The 24,163-nt window shown below is 42.2% G+C and overlaps 1 protein-coding gene across 2 annotated transcripts in view; it reads left to right on the top strand.

Annotated features, from left to right (window-relative positions):
• si:ch1073-396h14.1 (disintegrin and metalloproteinase domain-containing protein 10) overlaps positions 1–24,163 on the top strand; it is a 130,410-nt gene that overhangs the window by 46,967 nt on the left and 59,280 nt on the right. For both annotated transcript variants that reach the window (XM_039767006.1, XM_039767007.1), the window contains exons 7-8: positions 4,054–4,146; positions 6,448–6,616. In XM_039767006.1, the coding sequence (XP_039622940.1) occupies positions 4,054–4,146; positions 6,448–6,616 (262 nt within the window). The remainder of the gene's footprint in view (positions 1–4,053; positions 4,147–6,447; positions 6,617–24,163) is intronic.

Below are 24,163 nucleotides of genomic sequence, written 5' to 3'. Positions count from 1 at the left end.
GGAGGTCTAAAATGTCAAGAGTCATCAAAATCTTGAAATCGAATTTTTGGACGATTCCAATACTTTCCTTATACTTCACATACAAGAAAGTCAGGGAGGTCTAAAACATCGAGATTCATCAAAATTTCGAAATTCAATTTTTGGATGATTCCAATACTTTTCCTATACTTCCCATATGAGAAAGTCAGGGAGGTTTAAAACGCTGAGAGTCATCAAAATCTTGAAATCGAATTTTTGGACGATTCCAATACTTTCCTTATACTTCACATACAAGAAAGTCAGGGAGGTCTAAAATGTTGAGATTCATTAAAATCTTGACATCGAATTTTTGGACGATTACATTCTATCCCTATACTTAATATACGAGAAAGTACAAAAAGGTCACAGATCTCACCCTCTGAAATTGGCAGTCTAGAACCTAGGGACAGTCTTAAGAAATAATGAAAGGTGTGCAGGTGGCCACCTCACTAACCTTGTCCCAGCATCGGGGCGAGACGTTTGTACTTTTTTTTCTTCGCCGTCGAAAGTGTCCGTCCTATTTCCCTTGCAACACAAATCAACTATTCCTCCTTCTTGCCGGTTTTAATTTCGGCACTCCAACCCTTCATTGGCTTGTTGGGCCTCCCAGATCCTGCCCATGAAGGCAATGCCGTCAATCACTGCCTCACAACTCCTAATCCTGAAGTGATGAAAAGCACACAAAACACAGACAAGATATAGTTCAACACCCACAGGTAAAACATTTCAATACACTCCATATGTGGCAGTGCTACTGTACAACGGAAGACCCTGAAGTTCTTACTAGCACGTACAAATCATCATGTAACATGTTGCCACTCTCTGGCGCCATGACCTCACCTGAAACTTCAGTCTTCCTTACCTTTTTATGTCTGTAAACCGTCTCCCATGCACCCTCGTAATCTGAATCTGTATGGAATCTACTATTAGACAGGGAGGGGATCTTGTCTTAAGTGTCCCAGGTGGTCATCAAATGAATGTCTAAAAATGAAGGTAAACTATACGAGCTGCCTATGAAAGCCCCCTCAGTGCCAGCTTCACCAGCCTTTGAAATGTTACCGAGGCCTCCGTTAGTCCAACCATCATCACCTTGATTAGCTGTGGCCCACACTCTGCTCTAATGAAGTTTTGTCCTACTCAAATTCTTCCTCTTCTTCAACACTTTACTCTGACCGAGCAGTCGATGCATGTCTCTTTTTTCTCTCAGTTCATGGACTGACATCCATTATTTTTTTTTTTTATTCCTTATTAAAAGTATGAGGGACTTTTCACTTTCTTCTAAGAATGTATATCAAAGACCTAAAAATACAAATCAATGATTTGCATATGGCTAGCAGTTATACTTAAGTTGTTTTGTCTCTGCCGGCAAGTCTTTGCATTTATATGTACAAAGATTTATCTTCTCAAAAAAAAGAAAAAAAAAAGAAATCTCACCATCAAAGGCTCTTTCTGCTCAATCTGAGTAAGACTAACAAACTGACAGGATATGATAAACGGCGCCGTGGGAAACATAAAAATGAGCACCCTGGCTGCTGGCGTGCATGAAAATGAGCTGAAAATGGAGCTCACAGAAGAAGTAAGGAGAAGGGAGTGTGTGTGAAAATCATCTGGAGGAGTTTTATTAACATTACATGAGGTGATATGTGTGAACAAGTTCAGCGTTTCTTAAACATGTTCATTCTACAATATAAAAAAAGGCAGACGGGCCTTAAGGTCTACTGCCGGAAACTCCTCATGGGTCGCTGTCCCTATGTGGATGGTCCTGTTGGGCCATACGAGCAACTAAGTGAGTGAGCAAAAAACAGAGTGAGAATGAAGATATGAGTGGACCAAGAGAGTGCATCATCAGTCACATGACCCTACTAACTCTGGGGTCATCCCCCCAAGGCACAATCCTTACTGCCTAAGCAAAGTAAAAACAAGAGGAAAATGCAAGTGTTGTGATTTGGAGACCTGAACATGAGATAAACAGTGTGTTAGGTCTCCAGAAAATCCACACACAGCCCCAGGCCTTCATAGACCTGCTTAGAAATGGCCTGACTCCTGGCCGCCGTCCCTCAACTACTACCTGCAGGCTTCGGCCTGCCCAGACTCTTAAACAGGAGGCTGCCTTTAAAAGTTCAAGAAAGACTTTTAAGTGTTTAAAAAAAGAGAGAGGGCAACCGTAAACCTCTGGCTTGTTGAGACAACCCAAAGCAAAATATCCTAAAAAGATGAGAATTTACTGACAGCAAGCAAAAATCAGCACAGAAATATAATATAAAAACAGGAAAAACAAGTAAACAAGAAAAAAAAATGAAAAATTACATTCTGAAGGTGATACAGTATATGCTGTGGCCAGATGATGGTGCCAGAGAACCCCAAACCAAAGATTTTATCCTCTCACAAGATACTTCTACAGAAACCTCTCAGAAATAAACCACAATTTTACAATAAATGAATAATACATCACCAATCACCATCTTCCTCTTTCACTCCGCTGAGTGTTGGCTGCTGCCTCCTATCTCTGACTCACTTACGGGCTCCTTTTTATGCTGGACCCAGGAATGCTTCTCCTGCCATGCCATGTTTTCAAGGGAGCACTTCCGGACTATACGGAATGTAGGGATGCCCTCCCTCAACAGTGCCCTCTATCGATACCCAGGGACCCGGCAGGGCTGCACTTCTGAACTGCATCTCCCCTGTGGGTGTCCCAACTGGGCTCCCATATGAGGACCACTGTCATCTGGCATATGAGAGATGAAACCACTTCTGACTCTCGGCTTCTGCTGGTGCCTCCATTAACTTATATCAGTCGGATACACAGTTATTTATTTGTTCCACTGGTCAATCTGTCTGCGTTGTCACACTGGCCTCCTGTCTGGGTAAGGTATTTCTCCCCATCTCATCTCTGATGCCCATTTTCCTCCTACAATGGAAATAGCATAAATGTGTCTTAGATAGATAGATAGATAAATAGATAGATAGGAAAGGCACTATATAATAGATAGATAGATAGATAGATAGATATGAAAGGCACTACATATCTATCATATAGTGCCTTTCTTATCTATCTATCTATTATATAGTGCCTTTCACATCTATCTATTTTTCTATCTATCTATCTATCTATTAGATAGATAGATAGATAGATATGAAAGGCACTATATATCTATCATATAGTACCTTTCTTATCTATCTATCTATCTATCTATCTATCTATCTATCTATCTAGATAGAAAGATAGATAAATGTGAAAGGCACTATATAATAGATAGATAGATAAGAAAGGCACTATATGATAGATAGATAGATAGATAGATAGATAGATAGATAGATAGAACTTTATTTGTCCCCAGGGGGAAATTTGACTTATTTGACTTATGATTATCACATATCGGGGGGCACAGGTAAAAATGAGAATATATTTGTATGTGGAAGGATGCTGACGCGTAAAACTTTGAATGCATACTTAACGTGAGGTTAATAGAATCTGAGAAAATAAACTGAGAGGTTGTTAAGGAATAAGGTAAGGTTTTCAAATATCTAAATATGGTGTGCATTTGATGGGGACTGATTTCATGGGCACACAGGGGAAGGAACTGGGTGTGATACTGCTGCCTCCACGTGTTCCTCTTCCAGCCTCAGGTTTCTCTCTCTCTCCTTCTCTCGTCCCACCTCTTTTATCATCTATAAAGCTCCACTAGAACTGGAAACATGCAGTCAGTTTAGAGACTAGACATTGAAGAAGGTGCACTTTTGGGGACGAAGTCAATGATTTCAACTGCTTTGTTTTCCTTCTACTCCAACAAATGGCTCTTAAACATGGCTACCCTCTGGTACTCAACATTTTTTAATTGCATTTTTGTCTGTTTAATTTTATAAAGGTTTATGTTGGTATGATGAGAGACACAGGACTTGGCATACCTTTGGCCAATCATATGCATTAAGTGACTCTTCTATAAACAGACAGACATCTTTAAATGATCCCGGATAGCAGTTCACATGTCCTAATTCTCTTTACAGCCAATCCTTCTGTATCTCTCTCCCTCACAGATTGCTAATTACTTGCGAGCGGTGAACGACATTTACGACAAGACGAATTTCGATGGCATCCGTCACATCAACTTTAAGGTGAAAACACTTAATGTAAGTATACTTTTCGCTCTCTGCTTGTTTTCCTCTTGTCAACTCTTCCCAGCAGGATAATTAAGTGGGACTCCCTTTCCGGCTTTCATGGGAAAGGCACACAGTGTTGCGCACAGTAATAGAGTTAATTTGATTACAGCAACAGACTTCTTGTCACAGTTTGGCCTGCTGTCATCTGGATGTGGTGCTGTGGGGCTTGAAGAAGCAAACAGAAGACCTGCGTTCCAGCGAGCAATAAGCAACGAATCACTCATTGGTAATCGCTGCAATTGAGGAAACAATGACAAACAAGAACTTCCTGAAACAGTGGAATTGTAATGTTTTAGCTTCAGTCACTCAGTCCCATGTCCCCATGTCTGTCAGGCCGTACACTGACCCCTAATGAGTGAATACATTGTGGTACATTATAATTAAAACTAAAATGTTTGATCCACTCACTGAAATACTGATTGAATATGTCTGTTACTGCCTAGGGAGTATGAATGCCGTGTTGAATGGTCCCGGGCCAGGATAGAGGTTAGGTTCTGGCTAGGAAGCTGCGCCACAATGGATGGATGGGGGTGTCTACCACCCACAGTTATAGTCTTCCCCCATACACAAAGTGGCAGCATCCCTCTGTTGTGAAACCCAATGGAATGGACAGCCCTGTTGTGGTTCTTGGGTTCCACCAGGGGGAGCTGCAGATGATCGCTACAATAGACCTGGAAGTGTTTCCAGCGTGCAACACTATGGCACCTGAAGTACTTCTCGGTCTGCCATAAAAGAAGGCGAGGTTCATGCAAGGGCAGTCAAAGTCAGGAGCAGTAGTCACAACTGGCGTAGTCGGCAGGATTCCTGGCCGTCTATTTGGCAGGGACCTATATTTGCAAAAATTAGTTGTGACCAGTAGGGGACTATCAGCACCCCAAACCCCCATACACAACTACACAACACAGTCCTGGGTTCAGATACAAGATTTCCTTTATTCTATACCTCCACCATTCTCTTCTCTTCCACAATAACACAACACAACAATAAATCTTTTTCCTTCTCCCTCACCTCCTTTCCCAAACTCATTCTGATTCTGCATGAAACTTGGCTTCTTTTATACAGTGGAGTATTTCTGGTGCCACAGCATTGCACACTGGAAGTTTATTGTAATGATCCTCCGCAGCTCCCCCTGGCGGTACCCAAGAACCCTAACAGGGCTGTCCAGTGGGACTGTAATTCCCAGCCTGCCCTGGGGATATTCCTATGGCGGGATGCTTCCATTGTGTACACCTGGGGGGAATATACTAAGGCCAGTAGACACACACCCCCCTTTCCCTTGTGGTGTCTCTTTCTGGCCAGAAACCAACCTCCATCCTGGCTGGTACGCTTGCTCATCCAAAATGGCACTCGCAGGAGATAAGTTCAGTCATTCTGATTAACGTTTATTAATTCAGGAACAGAAATGATTCACGCTGTACTAATATTCTAATGAGTGACTCATTCTGACCCTAGAATGCTGGTGACTTAATCAGGGGGACATCAGAATGACCAAACTTCAATTGGCATATTGGATCTATGGACACAACAAGCTGAACCTGCTCTTTGAATGTCAAGGCCTTTAAATGGACATCTGCAGGTCTGAAAACTGAGAAGCTCTGAACACATCTTACTGCCTCCTACAGGCTAGGGATCAACATCAGCGGCTCTCTAATTCAAGCCAAGATTTTTCACCTTTGTCATATAATGCTGTGGTGAATGGCTGGGTAAGGGCCCCGGTCAGGATGCCTTCTTAATGGAAGGACTGGAGGAGAGAGCATTTACAGGGCATTACCTCCCTTAGATCGTTAAATGGCAGCCCTCCTGGGTTGCTGATGTGCCTTGGATTCCCACAGGGCATCATGGGACTTGGAGTTTACTGACTCAGCCATGTTGGGCTCAGTGAAGGCCTCCGGGGGTGCTGCAGAGACTGCAGAGCCCTACTTTGTTCCGCCACAAGTGCTAACAGGTTATCTGAAGCACTTCCGGGTGGAGCATAAAACAAGCCTTCATTCGGGAAGGGAGAAGGACAAAGCTTGCCAGGAGGAGCAGATGAGGCAGAGAAGTGACCAGCACAGAAGGAGAGGAAGAGAGAAGAAGACAGTATTGCTGTGTGCTTATTGTGTTTGTGCTTGAGGCTGTGGTGCTTCCCACAATTAAAAATCTCTAGTGCTTTTATAACCAGTGTCTGAACCTGTTTGTGTTGGATTTGGAGAGCTGGAGCGCCCCCTACATTCCCCATTGTACATACTATATAAGCAGCCCTTTAAAATAAACACTTTCTCCATCTCTTAGGTCATTTCGGAGGACGACCCTTCTAGCCCACAATACTCTCCCTTCATTGGTCCTGAGAAGCTCCTGATGATGCACTCGGAAACCAACTGGAACAGTTACTGCTTATCCTTCCTGTTGACGAACCGCGACTACAGTGGGGTGCTTGGTCTGGCCTGGGAGGGGAAGCCGGGTAAGTGCGCTGCATTAGCACTGGGTGCAGATTAAAGATGGTCAGTCATTATCCAACCCACTATATCCTAACTATAGGGTCACGGGGGTCTGCTGGAGCCAATCCCAGTCAACATAAGGCACAAGGCAGGAACAAACCCCGAGCAGGGCGCCAACCCACCGCAGGGAGGTTAAAGATGGGTGACACACATTTGAAGTTCGACTTGAACACCTTAGCTGAGCTCGCTGCCCAGCTTCCTACACAAGTCATGTACTTGTAGCAATTATCTGCACCACTTTATAAACAACACAGATTGTGTACATTTCTTGGACTTGACATTTGGATGAGGGTGGGCAAGCCGAACTGCTTTGGATGGACAGCTTGACAACATTTTTCTTTCTCCTTCCTGACACACATAGCAGGGGCCTCAATGGGTGTTGTGTCCTTGGCGTCTCCTCTGGCAGGCAGGATCAGGGCGGACAGATCTGCCTGAGTGGAATGAGGGTGAAGCGGAGCACTGCATGCAAATATCGCGCCTTTCTTTTTATTTCTTATCCAAACATCAAGTGCCTTGTGCTTCTGTCCTTACTGCAAACATTAGACCTGCTGTAACTCCATTTTCTTCAAGTCAGATGGCAGGACCGAAATATCATTTGCAATATTTAGCCGTATTCTTCTTTTCCTTTTATTCTTGAAGATTGTTTTGTCACTTTCGTATTGCTGCTATTGAAAAGTCTCCATGGATGGGACACATGTGCATGTCTCTAGGCATTTGCACGACATCCCAGGAGGAAGCACCGAATTGCCTGATAGCAGCAGGCAGAAACGACCCACAGAGGAGCTTCTTAACACACTGTGCTCCAAGAGAGAGCACCTACAGAAGGAGATTTTTCATCATGGCATCACATTTTGTCATCACAACAGCTGCCAGTGTGTCCAGAATTGGTCCTGTGATGGAGCAGCACTTCTTGATAAGTTTGTTCAGGCATTGTGCTTCTTTTGAGCTCAGGTTTCTTTGTCTAGGAGACCTCAGTGTAGAACACCACACTGGCCACTATGGACTGGTAGAACATTTCCAGCAGCTTGCTGCACACATCAAAAGTCCTGAGTCTCCTTAGCAAGTCCGGAGAGCTCTGGTCCTTCTTATACAGTGCCACTGTGTTGTCTCACCTGCCCAGTTTGTTGGTTATGTGATTCCCAGTTACTCGTAGCTCTGCACCACTTCCACATTCTCCCTTTGAATGGTGATGAGTCTTTGGCACCCCTGAAGTCTACCACCAACTCTTTTGTCTTGCTGATGTTGATCTCTAGGTGGTCCTATCTGCACCACCAAAGTCTTCCTGAAGCCACCCATACTCTGACTCATATTAATGCAGTCTGATGGACGAGTCATCTGAGAATTTCTGTAGGTGGCAAGCACCGATATTGTGCTGGAAGTTGTTTGTGTAGAGGGGTCAACAGGAAGGGAGACAGGACAGCCCCCCTGTGGAGTCCAGTGTTACACACCACCAGCCTCACAAATTACTGTCTGTTGGTCTGGTAGTCCGTGGTCCGGGAGACTGTGGAGGCAGCAGGACTCATTTCCTTGAGCTTCTTCCCCAGTTGATGAGACACAATGGAAAAATCAAAGAAGGTTATTCTGACTGTGGTGGTCCCGGAATTGTCCAGGTGTGTTGTAGTTACTCCATTGTTGACACTCACTGGCACCCAACCTACCTGGAAGGGGGGATGTCTCTGAATTGCCTTTCCAAAGATTTTGGTAATTAGTTATTCTCTCTATATATATGTATAAAATCCAACGTCTGTCTGTCTGTCCGCTTTTCACGAGAGAACTACTTAATGGATTTAGGTTGAGTTTTTCTCTATAATTTGATTGAACATCCTGGTTGATTTTGCGACTTCTCTTATCACGCTAAGAATCATAGTTCTCCTGCAGGAGCGATTTGTTCGCGCTAATCAAAGGACAGAGGCTGCGGGCCAAGGGGAGGGGAAAGCGTGACGTCAGGAGTGGGGAGCCTGTCAGTGCCCTCCTTACTCACGCGCCAGCCTCCGTTTGAGTTGCTCTACCTCTAGCGACATGTTGGAGGGTACCTTGCCTCCGCCTAGCTAGCAATGCCAGTGTCTTTATTTGTTTTTAAAGTTTGTCCTGATTCACTACTATGTGGGCAGAGCTGCGGGGGACAGCTAGCATATAAGATTTACCCTCGAGTTCTTAAGGAAGCTACCGCATATGCATATAAACCCTTGACACATATTTTTAGGAAGTCACTGTGCACTGGAGAGATTCCAAAGGACTGGAAAATGGCAAATATCATCCCATTATATAAAAAGGGTGACAGGGCAGATCCAAGCAACTATAGGCCAGTAAGCTTAACAAGCATCACAGGAAAATTAATGGAAGGAATTATTAAGGATAAGATTGAGCAACACATGGCAAGGACAGGAGTTATTCTGAACAGTCAGCATGGGTTCAGAAGAGGGAGGTCATATTTTACTAACATGCTGGGATTCTATGAGGAGGCAACAAAAGGATACGATCAAAGTGGAGCTTATGATATTATTGATCTGGACTTTCAGAAAGCATTTGATAAGGTGCCACATGAGAGGTTGGGCATCAAGTTAAAAGAAGTGGGAGTTCAGCGTGATGTTTTTAGATGGGTGCAGAATTGGCTCAGACACAGGAAGCAGAGGGTGATGGTGTGAGGAACCTCATCAGAACTGGTCGATGTTATGAGTGGTGTTGCACAGGGGTCAGTGCTAGGGCCACTGCTATTTTTAATATATATAAATGATTTAGATAGGAATATAAGTAACAAGCTGGTTAAGTTTGCAGATGATACCAAGATAGGTGGATTAGCAGATAATTTGGAATCCGTTATATCATTACAGAAGGACTTGGATAGCATACAGGCTTGGGCAGATTTGTGGCAGATGAAATTTAATGTCAGTAAATGTAAAGTATTACACATAGGAAGTAAAAATATTAGGTTTGAATACACAATGGGCGGTTGGAAAATCGAGAGTACACCTTATGAGAAGGATTTAGGAGTCATCGTGGACTCCAAGCTATCAACTTCCCGACAGTGTTCAAAAGCCATTAAGAAGGCTAACAGAATGTCAGGTTATACAGCGCCTTGATGTGTGGAGTACAAGTCCCAGGAGGTTCTGCTCAACCTTTATAACACACTGGTGAGGCCTCATCTGGAGTCCTGGGTGCAGTTTTGGTCTCCAGGCTACAAAAAGGACATAGCAGCACTAGAAAAGGTCCAGAGAAGAGCGACTAGGCTGATTCCAGGTCTACAGGGGTTGAATTATGAGGAAAGATTAAAAGAGCTGAGCCTTTACAGTTTAAGCAAAAGAAGATTAAGAGGTGACACGACTGAAGTGTTTAAAATTATGAAGGGAATTAGTACAGTGGATCGAGACTGGTATTTTAAAATGAGTTCATCAAGAACACGGGGACACAGTTGGAAACTTGTTAAGGGTAAATTTCGCACAAACATTAGGAAGTTTTTCTTTACACAAAAAACGATAGACATTTGGAATAAGCTACCAAGTAGTGTGGTAGACAGTAAGATGTTAGGGACTTTCAAAACTCGACTTGATGTTTTCTTGGAGGAAACAAGTGGATAGGACTGGCGAGCTTTGTTGGGCTGAATGGCCTGTTCTCGTCTAGATTGTTCAAATGTTCTAACACAAGGATATAATCAAAGTGGAGCACATGAGATTTTTTATCTTGATTTTCAGAAAGCATTTGATAAGGTGCCACATGAGAGGGTGGGCATCAAATTAAAAGAAGTGGGAGTTCAGGGTGATGTTTTTAGATGGGTGCAGAATTGGCTCAGACACAGGAAGCAGAGGGTGATGGTGTGAAGAACCTCATCAGAATTGGGTGATGTTAAGAGTGGTGACCAGCAGGGGTCAGTGCTAGGGCCGCTGCTGTTTTTAATAAATATAAACTAGCAAAATACCTGCGCTTCGCAGCGAAGAAGTAGTGTGTTAAAGAAGTCATGAAAAAGAAAAGGAAACATTTTAAAAATAACGTAACCTGATTGTCAATGTAATTGTTTTGTGAGTGTTATTGAGTGTTGCTGTCATCAAGGATTTGATTATCATTATTTCTTTCAATCAGGTTTGTATTTGGAGGACGTGTTGTGTTCAAGTCACATTCCGAGTATGTCAACTGCTGTAAAGATAACAGGTTTCATTAATCGAAGTGTTCACTACCCAAATCGCTACTCGTGAATCTAAGATGTTTAACAGGCATTCCCGGTATTAAGTTGTGGAATTGCCTGCAAGTATTTAGCAACAGCGTCTCTATGAACTTGTGGATTTGCCTGCGAGTATTTAGCGGTAGTGTCACAAAGTTGTTTTCGTCTAGCTGCATCAGAAAATGTAGCACGGCGTCTGACACGCCTCCATTTTACTGTTTTCTCACAGCTTGGATTGCTGCTGTCATAATCAGTTTGAGTTTCATGGTTTGTTTCAATTACGTTAGCATTTGCAGGACTTGTTGTGTTGAAGTGACACTCGGCTTCTGTCAAGCGTTGTAAGCATACAACCGGCTTCATCGATAACTTCGCACCCAGCTTTTGAGCATTGAAACATTCATAAACGTCAAAGTGTCCACTACTCAAATCGTCACCTGTGAACCTAAGATGTTTAAGAGGCATTGGCAGTTCTCCAAAGGTGAATACTTAAGACACAATGTTCCTCCGGATATCAAGAGTGAGCCTGATATGGCCGTGCAATATGTAACACAGAGAATGGAAAAGGTAGGTGCCATCTCCGGGCATGGAAACCATTCAGTAAGTGACAGTTCTTTGATCGATGGTAATCACCTCGATAGACATGTTAATGGGGGTACGGTTGGAACGATAAAAGAAATGAGTACCTGAACAATGTAAAGTAAGTCTAAAATACCTACACAATAACTAGAATCGTAATAAACAAACAATAAGACAGTGGAGAAGCCGTGGATTAAATAAAAAGGCTGCAGTTATCAGCAGGGAGACGTAAATTCCGTGGCGAAGCAAAGAAGGGAATGAAGAGACTGGAGTGACGGACGGCCTTATATAGGCAGGCATTCAATTACGTGGGAGGCGTGGAGATGGGGGACGCAACGCCGCCTCACATGGCGACTGAGCTGCTAGCTATGGACGTATATATGTACAATACAATACAATACAGTTTATTTTTGTATAGCCCATAATCACACAGGAAGTGCCGCAATGGGCTTTAACAGGCCCTGTCTCTTGACAGCCCTACAGCCCTGACTCTCTGAGAAGATGAGGAAAAACTCCCAATAAAAACCTTGTAGGGAAAATGGAAGAAACCTTGGGAAAGGCAGTTCAAAGAGAGACCCCTTTCCAGGTAGGTTGGGCATGCAGTGGGTGTCAAAAGAAGGGGGGCAATACAATACAATACACAGAACAGAACAAATCCTTAATACAGCATAATAATAAAAATTTTAGAAGTACGGAGCAAAATTTAACAGTAGATGATATCACATAATAAGATTTGGATATTTTTAGAGTTCTGGAGACCTCATCCATCAAGCTGCCTCCCCATTTGGCCATTCCACGGCTGAAACGTTGCTCCGAAGAAAGGACCCCTCTTTCCCATGATTCCTGTGATACTCCATCAGGGATTACTTTACCATAGGCAGGCAAACAACTTGGCAGGTGGGCCGTGGTGCCAATTGCCACATTTGGGTACTGAATATGTACATAAGTAGGTTCCAGTTATGACCGTTACGTGTAGAATTTCGAAATGAAACCTGCTTAACTTCTGTAAGTAAGCTGTAAGCAATGAGCCTGCCAAATTTCAGCCTTCTACCTACACGGGAAGTTGGAGAATTAGTGATAAGTGAGTCAGTCAGTCAGTGAGGGCTTTGCCTTTTATTAGTATAAATGATTTAGATAGGAATATAAGTAACAAGCTGGTTAAGTTTGCAGATGATACCAAGATAGGTGGATTAGCAGATAATTTGGAATCTGTTATATCATCACAGAAGGACTTGGACAGTTGAAAGGCTTGGGCAGATTTGTGGCAGATGAAATTTAATGTCAGTAAATGTAAAGAATTACACATAGGAAGTAAAAATGTGAAGTTTGAATACACAATGGGAGGTATGAAAATTGAGAGAACACCTTTATGAGAAGATTTAGCAGTCATAGTGGACTTGACTATCAACTGCCAGACAGTGTTAAGAAGCCATTAAGAAGGCTAACAGAATGTTAGGTTATATAGCGCCTTGACGTGTGGAGTACACATCACAGGAGGTTCTGCTCCAGCTCATGTATAAACGGTGCGTACGCACAGAAATGTTGCGTAAGAACTTTTCCACGTTCAAATCGCGATGTATAAAACCTACACTTGGCGTAAAGCCACGCACTTTTCCACGGTACCTCATGCCTTGTCGACGCAAGTTCTCCGCTCGGTTTTGCAAACTGGCGGCACCCAGCGTCAAAGCAATGGTACTGTTCTTGTGTGATTACTCATTATTTTCATGACGCGGCTTTATAAATACACAGAAACTAACCGCATATTGTTTATTAGTGTAATGCATCTGATTGTAATTAACTCGTAACAATATAATGGTCCAGGGAACAGCCATAGTATTCCAAATACCATAACTGCTTTAGCGTTGTTACTCTCACTTCTCCTTCTTCTTCTTCTTCTTTCAGCTCCTCCTGTTAGGAGTTGCCACAGCAGATCATCTTTTTCCATATTACTCTCACTGCACCACTCGAGTATTTATATCACTGTATCTGAGTGTGAATCACAGCAGCAGCTGATCGGAAAGAAATTATCGGTATACAGCTTTAAGGACACGCTGTCTCAGCCACTGCAAAACGTTTTAAAGCCTTTCCTGTACGGACCTCGCGGTTCAGAAACAGTTTAATCCCAAGAACTTTAAATGCACTCAATCAATTGCTCCTTGTAGAACTGTTTGTACTTATAAGTACAATCACCTCACTGTAAACTTGCACTACAGTTATAATATCTCACAACCTGAGCCACTTTATAAAGCGTATTTACATATGATGACGATATCATTTTTAAGGTGAAATGCAGCAAAATATGTTTGTTAAATTATACACATAAAACTTTAACTTCATTTAAATAATCTATATTCTTCACTGGGAGTGTCGTGAAGGATAGAATAATTAAACATGTACTACGAAGATATTTCAATGTTCTTTAAGCGTTTTGAAGAATCGGTAGCTAAGCTTACAGATGGCTTAACGTCTATTACAGAGCTGATTGTGTGGCGATCGGTTACTTGGGGAAAGAAAAGCACTGACTGCAGTGGCGGCTACGCCAATATATATTGAATATAAAACAGAAAGAGAAAATAACAACACAGCTAAAAACGCGACAAATTTCGACAATAAATTATTTCATCGAAGTGAAACACATGTTTAATAACGTGCTTTAGCTCCTATCATCATGAAAATGACATCACGTATACATCTCAGTATTTTAGTTATTCAGAGAGCTGTAATATCACAAATGTAATGGACTCTGTGTCCAGTTGGAGGAAGAGAGCCAGTTTAAGAAGCAAGTAGTGATTCACACACACAGAGCACATAGAAGATCAAATACAAAACAAAGCATTTAACGTGCTACTTTAATTACGATGTGATTTGAGAAACTGGTTAATTAAACGATTTTAAGATGAAGTTTATAATGTTCTACTAAATGACAAAATAAACTACGTGATTAAAGTGGAAATGTCGAGATTGAAGTTGACATTTCGTGCTTTTTCCCCACCGTGTGCCTTTTTTCTCTGTACCCTAATAAACTTTCATATGACACTCAGACAGTGGGCTTACAACTCTTCTTTTCACGGCGACTTTGATATGTGACTTCTTTTTTTATTTCCGGCACTGTGCGATTTTGTGAACGTGAGCTTTCAAGTTTCTCCAACACGCTATGCCACTCGATCAACTTCATTTTGTTGATTATACTACGGTTTATTTGAACAAATAGTATGTTTTTCCTTTGCCTCCACTTGGTATTCGCTGAAATTCTTATATTTTCCCCGTGCTTTTCCCATTGTCTTTTCACAGAAGGCTGCGCTTAAGGGCGATTTATATTGATTTGCATATTCAAAGAGGCGTAATTCTGGGAGGATTTGGGGCGTTACATAATGCGCATGCACGAGCGTTAGTTTTCACGCTGATCAGGATTTATGTAGCGGAAGAACGTGGAAGTTGGAGTACGCACAGATTCCTGCATCTGGATTTTTCTGTGCGTAAGCACATTTCGGCTTTTGTGCTTACGCCATGTTATAGTGCGAGTTCTACGCACGGCGTTATACATGAGGCCCCTGGAGTCCGGTGTGCAGTTTGGGTCTCCAGGCTACAAAAAGGACATAACAGCACTTGAGAAGGTCCAGAGAAGAGCAACAGGGCTGATTCAGGGCTACAGGGGTTGAATTAGGAGGAAAGATTAAAAGAGCTGAGCCTTTAGAGTTTACTGTAAGTAAAATGAGATTAAAGGGAGACCTGACCGAAGTGTTTAAAATTATGAAGTGAATTAGTGCAGTGGATCGAGATGGTGACTTTAAAATGAGTTCATCAAGAACACGGGGACACAGTTGGGAACTTGTTAAGGGGAAATTTCACACAAACATTAGGACGTTTTTCTTCACACAGAGAACCGCATTCACTTGGAATAAGCGATCAAGTAGTGTGGTAGACAGGAGGACTTCAGGGACTTTTAAAACTCGACTTGATGCTATTTTAGAGTAATTAAATGGAGAGGACCAGTGAGCTTTGTTGGGCTGAATGGTCTGTTCGTGTCCAGATTGTTCTAATTTTCTAATGTTCTAATTATTTATCCCTAAGCGCCTTGACCATGGGAAAGGTGCTATATAAGTTAAAATTTAGTATTGTTTTATTAGTAAAAATGCCTATTTGTTATGCTATAAATGAGAAATTCAGGGAATAGTAAAAAAATCTTCCGTAATAATAATTTAAAAAAAAAAAATACAGGCTGTGTTTTTTAAATGGCCTGTCGTGATCCGAAGGGGTGAGGGGGTCCGCAAAAATGTGTGGGGAGTCAACCTGGTCAACCCCATTTAATTTCTTGAAAAAAAAAAGAACTGAACAACGTGCAGACAGCACAATAAAAGGAAGTTCTGGTATCAGAATGAGGGGCTTGATACGTACCACCAGAGCCCGGTGGGGGAGAGGTGTACCTTCAGAGATATTTCAGAGGGATAGAATGCATATATTCTCATCTCACTGAACAGTGGTGGGCATTTTACAACGGTAAAGAACAGTGCAAATAGCAGTTGAAGGGGTGCCAGATGGATGAAAAATATAGTAAAAATGTGGTGGAGTGGGGTTCAAAAATAGCCCAAAATACTACATCATCTTTAAAAAAGTAGCCCAAAAAACTGCAATCTGCGAAAACAAAAGACAATCAAAAAATAATCCAATTGAGTGAGGAAACACAGGCCTGGCAACACTGGTGGAGAGCACTAGACGACCTCTTTGGACTTCAGATCGTTAGTGATGGTGCCCAATCTCATCCTGGGGTGGTATGACTGACCTCATTGGAGCCAGGAAGGTGGTCCTCAGGTGTTCATGCGTTACGATGTTTATTGTCAATATTGTTGAATACACCAGGACACACCACATGTCCACAGATTATTGTGAGAAATTAAAAGAAAAAGATGAGATGGTTAATCAGGCAAAGCAAGGGGGCAGAACTGAGAGATCCTTCTGTGGACTGGCTACATTCGCACTTGATGTTTAGGTTTGTGCTCTTGGTTTTGATTTTGTTTTCCCTTCAACGTCTGAATAACATCTCATCCTTTTGATTCTGGTTGCCTCAGTCAGTTCTGCACACAGCTTCACTGGGAATCACCATTCAGAGCTAAAAACATTTAAACATCCCCTAAAGTGTATAGATTGATGGTGCTCTCCATTGTGGCACCTGTTTTGATCTTTCAAAACAAAAGGAACAATCAAACCTTAGTGTACGTTTGATGTGAGTTGCCAGGTTTTGACTTTTTGTCTGTTTACTGATTTCAAGGTTGATTCGCTCTTTAGTTTTGGGTTGCCTTTCATGTGCCCCTTGGCGTGTCTGACGGGTGTTTGCCGTTCTCCTTTAGAAGACATCAAAAGATAAACAGAACTTCGATTGTTTCTTTTTCTTTCAAAGATGGCCAGCATATACAAACTGTGACACTTTAGAAAAGATGTTTTACAATGTCGTTCGTGTGAAATGCACGGAGGACGAGCGCAGACAGAGAGGGGTGAGCTGTCAAACGAAGGAAAACACAAAACTAGAATTAAAGTCGGAAAACACAAGCAAAAGTCCTGATGCCAATGGGGAAAAATGCTGCCTTTAACTAGCATCATTCATGCCAGTCGGAATGTCATTAGTTTAAGTTGAAACTTAGACACGCGTCCTACTGTGACACCACATGATGTAGACATAGGGTCCGAATTGAAATATGACACGTCTTCAAATGATCACATAAATCATAAACACGTAAGTCTCAGTGAGATCTATCTATCTATCTATCTATCTATCTATCTATCTATCTATCTATCTATCTATCTATCTATCTATCTATCTATCTATCTATCTATCTATCTATCTTTGTTATATAGTGCCTTTCACATCTATCTATCTATCTATTGTCACAAGAACGAGACATGGACAGATAAAGGGTTGGGGCAGCCACCCGTATAATGTGGTATCCTGGCTGCAAAAGGTCGTTTTTATCAAATAATCAGCACTGAAGTGTATTCAACTGAGTCCAGAACAAGACTGAGGAAACAAAGGAAAAGGGGCAGGTTTTAAAGGGGGAGACAGGAAGTGAGGTCATATGGATCCGGCACGTGGTCTTCCACCATTGGTTCATAGCCGGACGTGACATCAGAGGGACTGGAGCTGGTGTGGCCGACTTCCATTGGCTCAGTCCCGGAAGTGATGTCAGGAGAGCCAGATGGTCTACAGGCAAGGGAGAAAAAGAGTCAGTGCACTCTGCCACACCCCGGCATGCCTCCGAACTGCCTTCACTCAAGCCTTTTAGCTGCCTCCCATGCGCACGTGTGTGACACTATCTATCTATCTATCTATCTATCTATCTATCTATCTATCTATCTATCTATCTATCTATCTATCTATCTATCTATCTATCTATCTATCTATCTATCTATCTGTTATATAGTGCCTTTCACATCTATCTATCTATCTATCTATCTATCTATCTATTATATAGTGCCTTATCTATCTATCTATCTATACTAACATTAATATCTATCTATCTATCTTTGTAATATAGTGCCTTTCACATCTATCTATCTATCTATCTATCTATCTATCTATCTATCTATCTATCTATCTATTATATAGTGCCTTATCTATCTATCTATCTATCTATCTATCTATCTATCTATCTATCTATCTATCTATCTATCTATCTATCTATCTATCTTTGTTTCATATAGTGCCTTTCATATCTATCTATCTATCTATCTATCTATCTATCTATCTATCTATCTATCTATCTATCTATCTTTTTATCTCTCTATCTATCTGTACATTAATTATCTGTATATAATAAACAATGCCAAACAAAATATGCCACAAGTTTTTGAGACCCTTTGCTGTGAATGTTTTTGTCCCCACAGTAGGACATTCAAGAGAACAGGCCATTCAGCCCAGTTAAGCTCTCCAGTCCTATCCACTTCTTCTTCTAAGTTGTATCCATGGGATATATCAGTTTTTTTTTTACTTGTAATAAATTTGCCAGAATTCCTAACATTCTGTCTTCGCATTGTTCCTCTGGGGTATTGAGTGTTGTTTGATGTGATGAATTTAACAAGAATGAATTTTAATGACTTTAGCATAAGGGTGCAGCACAATAACATGTGAACGTGTGAAGGGGTCTGAGCACTTTCTGCAGGTGCTGTAATGACCACTCCTAGTGCACAGACAGGAGAAAAAGACACGAGGGGATGTGCCAAGTATGCGACAGAAGTGTGACAGACTTCCTCATGCCCCAGTGCCAATTCCAGACAGTTAAGCTCCTGGGCTCCACTGCAGTTACTGAGGCGTGTTGCTTGAGCTGTGACTGCAAGGTTTGGCTGGAGCTCCCGACAATGAAATGCCTTTCCTTGAACTGACCTAAACCTGAGAAACTAAAGCTGCAGTTCCTTGATCTCAAGGCCTCTTACAGTTGGCAAACAGCACAAGTTCTCAAATATCAACACTTCATTGAGGATACGCCACATAATCACGTCTTTGTGGGTTAGCATTGTCCTCTGTAATGCAGTTTTGGTCAATCATTATTGGCACGTTTTGTTTTGCATATGTCATCTACAAGATCTTCTAAATATTTTGAACAATTGTTCAAAACCCACCCTTACCTGTGCTCATGAGTTTTAAGTAATGTCAGAAAGAACAAGATCACGGATAAGCTTTCTCAGCAGTGTGGCTGGGGTCTCCCTTAGAGACGGCGTGAGAAGCGCAGATGTCTGGCAGAGGCTCGGAGTGGAGCCACTGACCCTCTGCTTTGAGAGGAGCCACTTGAGGTGGTTCGGGCATCTGATATGGACGCCTCCCTGTAGAGGTTTTATGAGTAGCTGGGTGAGACCCCGGGAAAGACCTAGGGCTTGCTGGGAGGATTATATATCTGAGTGATGGCCTGGGAAAATCTTGGGATCCCACAGTATAAGTTGGCAAGCGTGGTTGGGGAAAAGGGACATAGGGGTCTCACTGCTAAGACTGTTGCAGATAAGCAGGTGGAAAATGAATAAAATATGAATGAATGAAACCTTTCTAGTCTATACACACTACATACAGAGCAGCACAGGATCCATCCATCCATCCATTATCTGACCCGTTGAATCCGAATAGGGTCACGGGGGTCTGCTGGAGCCAATCCCAGCCAACACAGGGCACAAGGCAGGAAACAATCCTGGGCAGGGTGCCACTGCTAACAATTACAATAATAAAAAAATGAAACCCTGATACAATTATTTCTTTTAATATACTAGGGTGCTCTGCCCCCTGCTCGCTTCGCTCACCCACCCCCTGGTTTGGTTTAACTCAGTGGTTCTCAAACTGTGGGGTGGGCCCCCCTAGGTGGGCACGAAGTAACAAAAAAGGGGGGCGCGAAGATGTGAAAAAAAGGAAACAAGGATCGAAAATATGAAAAACACATCTATTGAAACCAAAACAAATTAACTTAAACTACATTCTGATACTAGAAAAATAAATATAGAGTTTGATAAATGGCGATAAAAGTTAAGTAGGTATAATAAAATATGCATCTATGATACATCATTAATTAAAAAAGAACAAATTGGTATTAGTGGGCTCCTTTCAAAAAATGTTAGAGAAGCACGATTAAAACTGTTATGAAAACTCGGGTCACAAATACGTAAAGGTTGAGAAACGCTGGGTTAACGGATATACAATTTAAAGAGATTGTTATTTTCATGGGAATTGTTACATATGCATTATTTTCACTTTTACTTTAAAACTTTTGTAAAAACAATACTTATAACGTATAATGTATAACGTATAAGTATAAATTATAACGTTGCTCGCGTTGTGAAGGGGGGTCAGCTGAACGCACTCTAAAGAGATGCCGTCGGATCAGCTGCTGTCTTGCTGCTGCTGCTGGCGAGCTGCGTGTTTTGTTTGTTGCGCTGCACATCAATCATTTCAAAGCCTGTACAGCAGCTGTCCTTTTGCCACTTTGTGTCTGTGCACCTCGCATTGTTTAATGGGGGGTTATGGTATGGCTGAACGCTCGCTATGGAGAAGCGGTTGGATCATCTGCTGGCTTGTTGCTGCTGGCGAGCTGTGTTTTCTGCTTTTTGCGCTGTGCGTCGATCATTTCAAAGCGTGACAGCAGCTACCGTTTTGCCACTTCGTGTCTCTGGCGCTTGTGTTGTGAATTGGGGGGCTGAACGCTCACTGAGGAGAAGGGGTCGGATCATGTGCTGGCTTTCTACTGCTGGCGAGCTGCGTGTTTTGCATGTCGTTGTTTTAGGAGCTGGGAGCACATGAAGCATGTCTGCCTAAAGCATTCCAACAATTGCTAGGTTAGATGTCCGTGAACTTGTTTTAAATGTTGTCTCACTGCCTTGTCTCGTGGGACGTCAAATTGTCTTCCGAGAAGATCACGTCTCGTCTCCCTAGTCTCCTTTCCAAGATTTTTTTTATAATAGAGAGATTTTTATTGATTTTAATTTTAAGCAAATAACATTCCATACAATCAAGTCAAATTTAACGAACCCTTTTGAATGATTCAAATCAATTTAATGGGAAGAACTCGTTTCCTATCTGTGATAATTTCCTAGAATTCACATGACATGAATTAACCAATGAATGATGGCGACTCCTAACTGGCAATGCTGAAGACAAGTGAGCGTCTGAAAAACTCTAAACATTAAAAAAGGAAAGTGTCCATCTCCAGAGACCCTGGTGTTCCTGTTTCCGCAGTTTAATATGTCGCTAATATTGTGGGAAGGAATCTTAATTACAGCAAAAACCCAGGCACAGGGGATGCGCAAACCAGCGTGTTTCTTCATGCTAGTCCCAAGCCCGGATAAATGGGGAGGGTTACAACAGGAAGGGCATCTGGTGTAAAATTTTGCCAAATCAATATGTGGACAATACAAATTTCCATACCGGATCGGTCGAGCCCCGGGTTAACAACGGCCGCCATCAGTACTGTTAGCCAACAGGGTGCCGGCGGAAATTGGGCTACCGTTGGCTGAAGAAGAAGAACAGAGCAAGATGCAGAGGACAGAAAGATATGGAAGAAGATGATCTGCTGTGGCAACCCCTAACGGGAGCAGCTGAAAGAAGAAGAAGTTTATGAGGCCTCCACAAAAAAAATAAAATCTCAAGAAGCAGGGTGGGAGCTTCAATGGCTGGCCCAGAGGAGGCTCACCGAGTCCAGCTTACTCAGAACTATGAGCAGCAGGCTACTGGGCCAGGCAGGGCCTAAACTGACTTAGCAGGAGACAGACAAACATTTTTCAGAGATGAATAGGGAGATGCATGTAAAAACAAAACAAAACAATAAAAAATATAATTAGCCACTAAAACCAGATGAAAAGCAAAAATCGAAGGAAAAACTATTTAAGACGTCAAAACGAAGAGAATCACGAAGAAACGAGTAGCAGTCAGAATTTTGTCTTTAAGGTGTTGTACCTGCAGATTGGATAAGGAATCTTCTTCGCTTTAGTCTTCAGTTTTAATTTTGGGAGTGAAAAGAAGACACCTGGAGCGTGAGCTGGTGAATATGGGGGTGGAGGGGGATTGTAGTGCAAAGCAACAACCGCACTGGTTTTGGTCTGAAGCTCTTCGACTGACACGACGGTGTGTGCAGGTGCGTTGTCATCGTACAGAAATCCAGTTTTGGGCATGTCACTTCTCCAGATGTTTTATTCTGATGCTTTCTCAACTGTCCACCATAATATCACTGATTAACAGTCTATCCGATAGGAGCAAACTCGGTCAGTGTCAAAAAATGCGATTATCATTGTCTCTTGAAAACGTGCCATATTGGCTTGGAGATAAAAGAAAAAATAAATCGGCTAAGTCAGCAACATAATTGTGGAATAAATGGCTAAAATACACACTTGGTCTTCTTGGCACAATGACAGACTGATTAACAGTACGATGCTCAGAGGAATATTTGAGAAATACACTCTACTTCTCAGCTATTTACTGCTTTCGGGAATTTTTCTGTCCCACTTTATTAAAATGCCAGTCGTTTCCATGAACAATCCTGTCCTGAAATCCCCCAGAATACATGACACATGCAACGTCATCAAATCATCCGTGTTAACCAATGACTTGCTTATGGCAGCAGACTCTGGACAGACCAGCATATTAATTCTATTAGATCTTAGTGCAGCTTTTGACACTCGGGTCAGACATGACATTCAGCTGTCCAGAATGGAGAGCATGCTGGGTATCTCTGGCACCACCCTCCAGTGATATAAGTCCTCTCTGACTGTAAGGCCAGAGTTTGTTAGTGTTGGCAACAGCAGGTTGTATCTAGCAGGGGGCGTTAGCTCTCTTGGAATGAGTTCTTTTGTAATCGCGGCGTGTTACATAACCCGAAACTATATACTGTATATATACAATGGGATGCAAAAGTTTGGGCAACCTTGTTAATAGTCATTATTTTTCTGTATAAATCGTTGGTTGTTACGATAAAAAATGTCAGTTAAATATATCATATAGGAGACACACACAGTGATATTTGAGAAGTGAAATGAAGTTTATTGGATTTACAGAAAGTGTGCAATAATTGTTCAAACAAAATCAGGCAGGTGCATAAATTTGGGCACCGTTGTCATTTTATTGATTCCAAAACTTTTAGAACTAATTATTGGAACTCCAATTGGCTTGGTAAGCTCAGTGACCCCTGACCTACATACACAGGTGAATCCGAGTATTTAAGGGGGTCAATTGTAAGTTTCCCTCCTCCTTTAATTTTCTCTGAAGAGTAGCAACATGGGGGTCACAAAACAACTCTCAAATGACCTGAAGACAAAGATTGTTCACCATCATGGTTTAGGGGAAGGATACAGAAAGCTGTCCCAGAGATTTAAGCTGTCTGTTTCCACAGTTAGGAACATATTGAGGAAATGGAAGACCACAGGCTCAGTTCAAGTTAAGGCTCGAAGTGGCAGACCAAGAAAGATTTCGGATAGACAGAAGCGGCGAATGGTGAGAACAGTCAGAGTCAACCCACAGACCAGCACCAAAGACCTACAACATCATCTTGCAGCAGATGGAGTCACTGTGCATCGTTCAACCATTGGCACTTTACACAAGGAGATGCTGTATGCGAGAGTGATGCAGAGGAAGCACAAACAGAGCCGCTTGAGGTCTGCTCAAGCACATTTGGACAAGCCAGCTTCATTTTGGAATAAGGTGCTGTGGACTGATGAAACTAAAATGGAGTTATTTGGGCATAACAAGGGGCGTTATGCATGGAGGAAAAAGAACACAGCATTCCAAGAAAAACACCTGCTACCTACAGTAAAATATGGTGGTGGTTCCATCATGCTGTGGGGCTGTGTGGCCAGTGCAGGGACTGGGAATCTTGTCAAAGTTGAGGGACGCATGGATTCCACTCAGTATCAGCAGATTCTGGAGACCAATGTCCAGGAATCAGTGACAAAGCTGAAGCTGCACCGGGGCTGGATCTTTCAACAAGACAACGACCCGAAACACTGCTCAAAATCCACTAAGGCATTCATGCAGAGGAACAAGTACAACGTTCTGGAATGGCCATCTCAGTCCCCAGACCTGAATATAATTGAAAATCTGTGGTGTGAGTTAAAGAGAGCTGTCCATGCTCGGAAGCCATCAAACCTGAATGAACTAGAGATGTTTTGTAAAGAGGAATGGTCCAAAATACCTTCAACCACAATCCAGACTCTCATTGGAACCTACAGGAAGCGTTTAGAGGCTGTAATTTCTGCAAAAGGCGGATCGACTAAATATTGATTTCATTTCTTTTTGTGGTGCCCAAATTTATGCACCTGCCTGATTTTG

The sequence above is a fragment of the Polypterus senegalus genome, chromosome 10, assembly GCF_016835505.1.
Source record: "Polypterus senegalus isolate Bchr_013 chromosome 10, ASM1683550v1, whole genome shotgun sequence".
NCBI classification, from domain to species: domain Eukaryota; kingdom Metazoa; phylum Chordata; class Cladistia; order Polypteriformes; family Polypteridae; genus Polypterus; species Polypterus senegalus.
The sequence above is the reverse complement of the archived record's forward strand: the minus strand, read 5'-3'. Positions and strand labels throughout refer to the sequence as shown.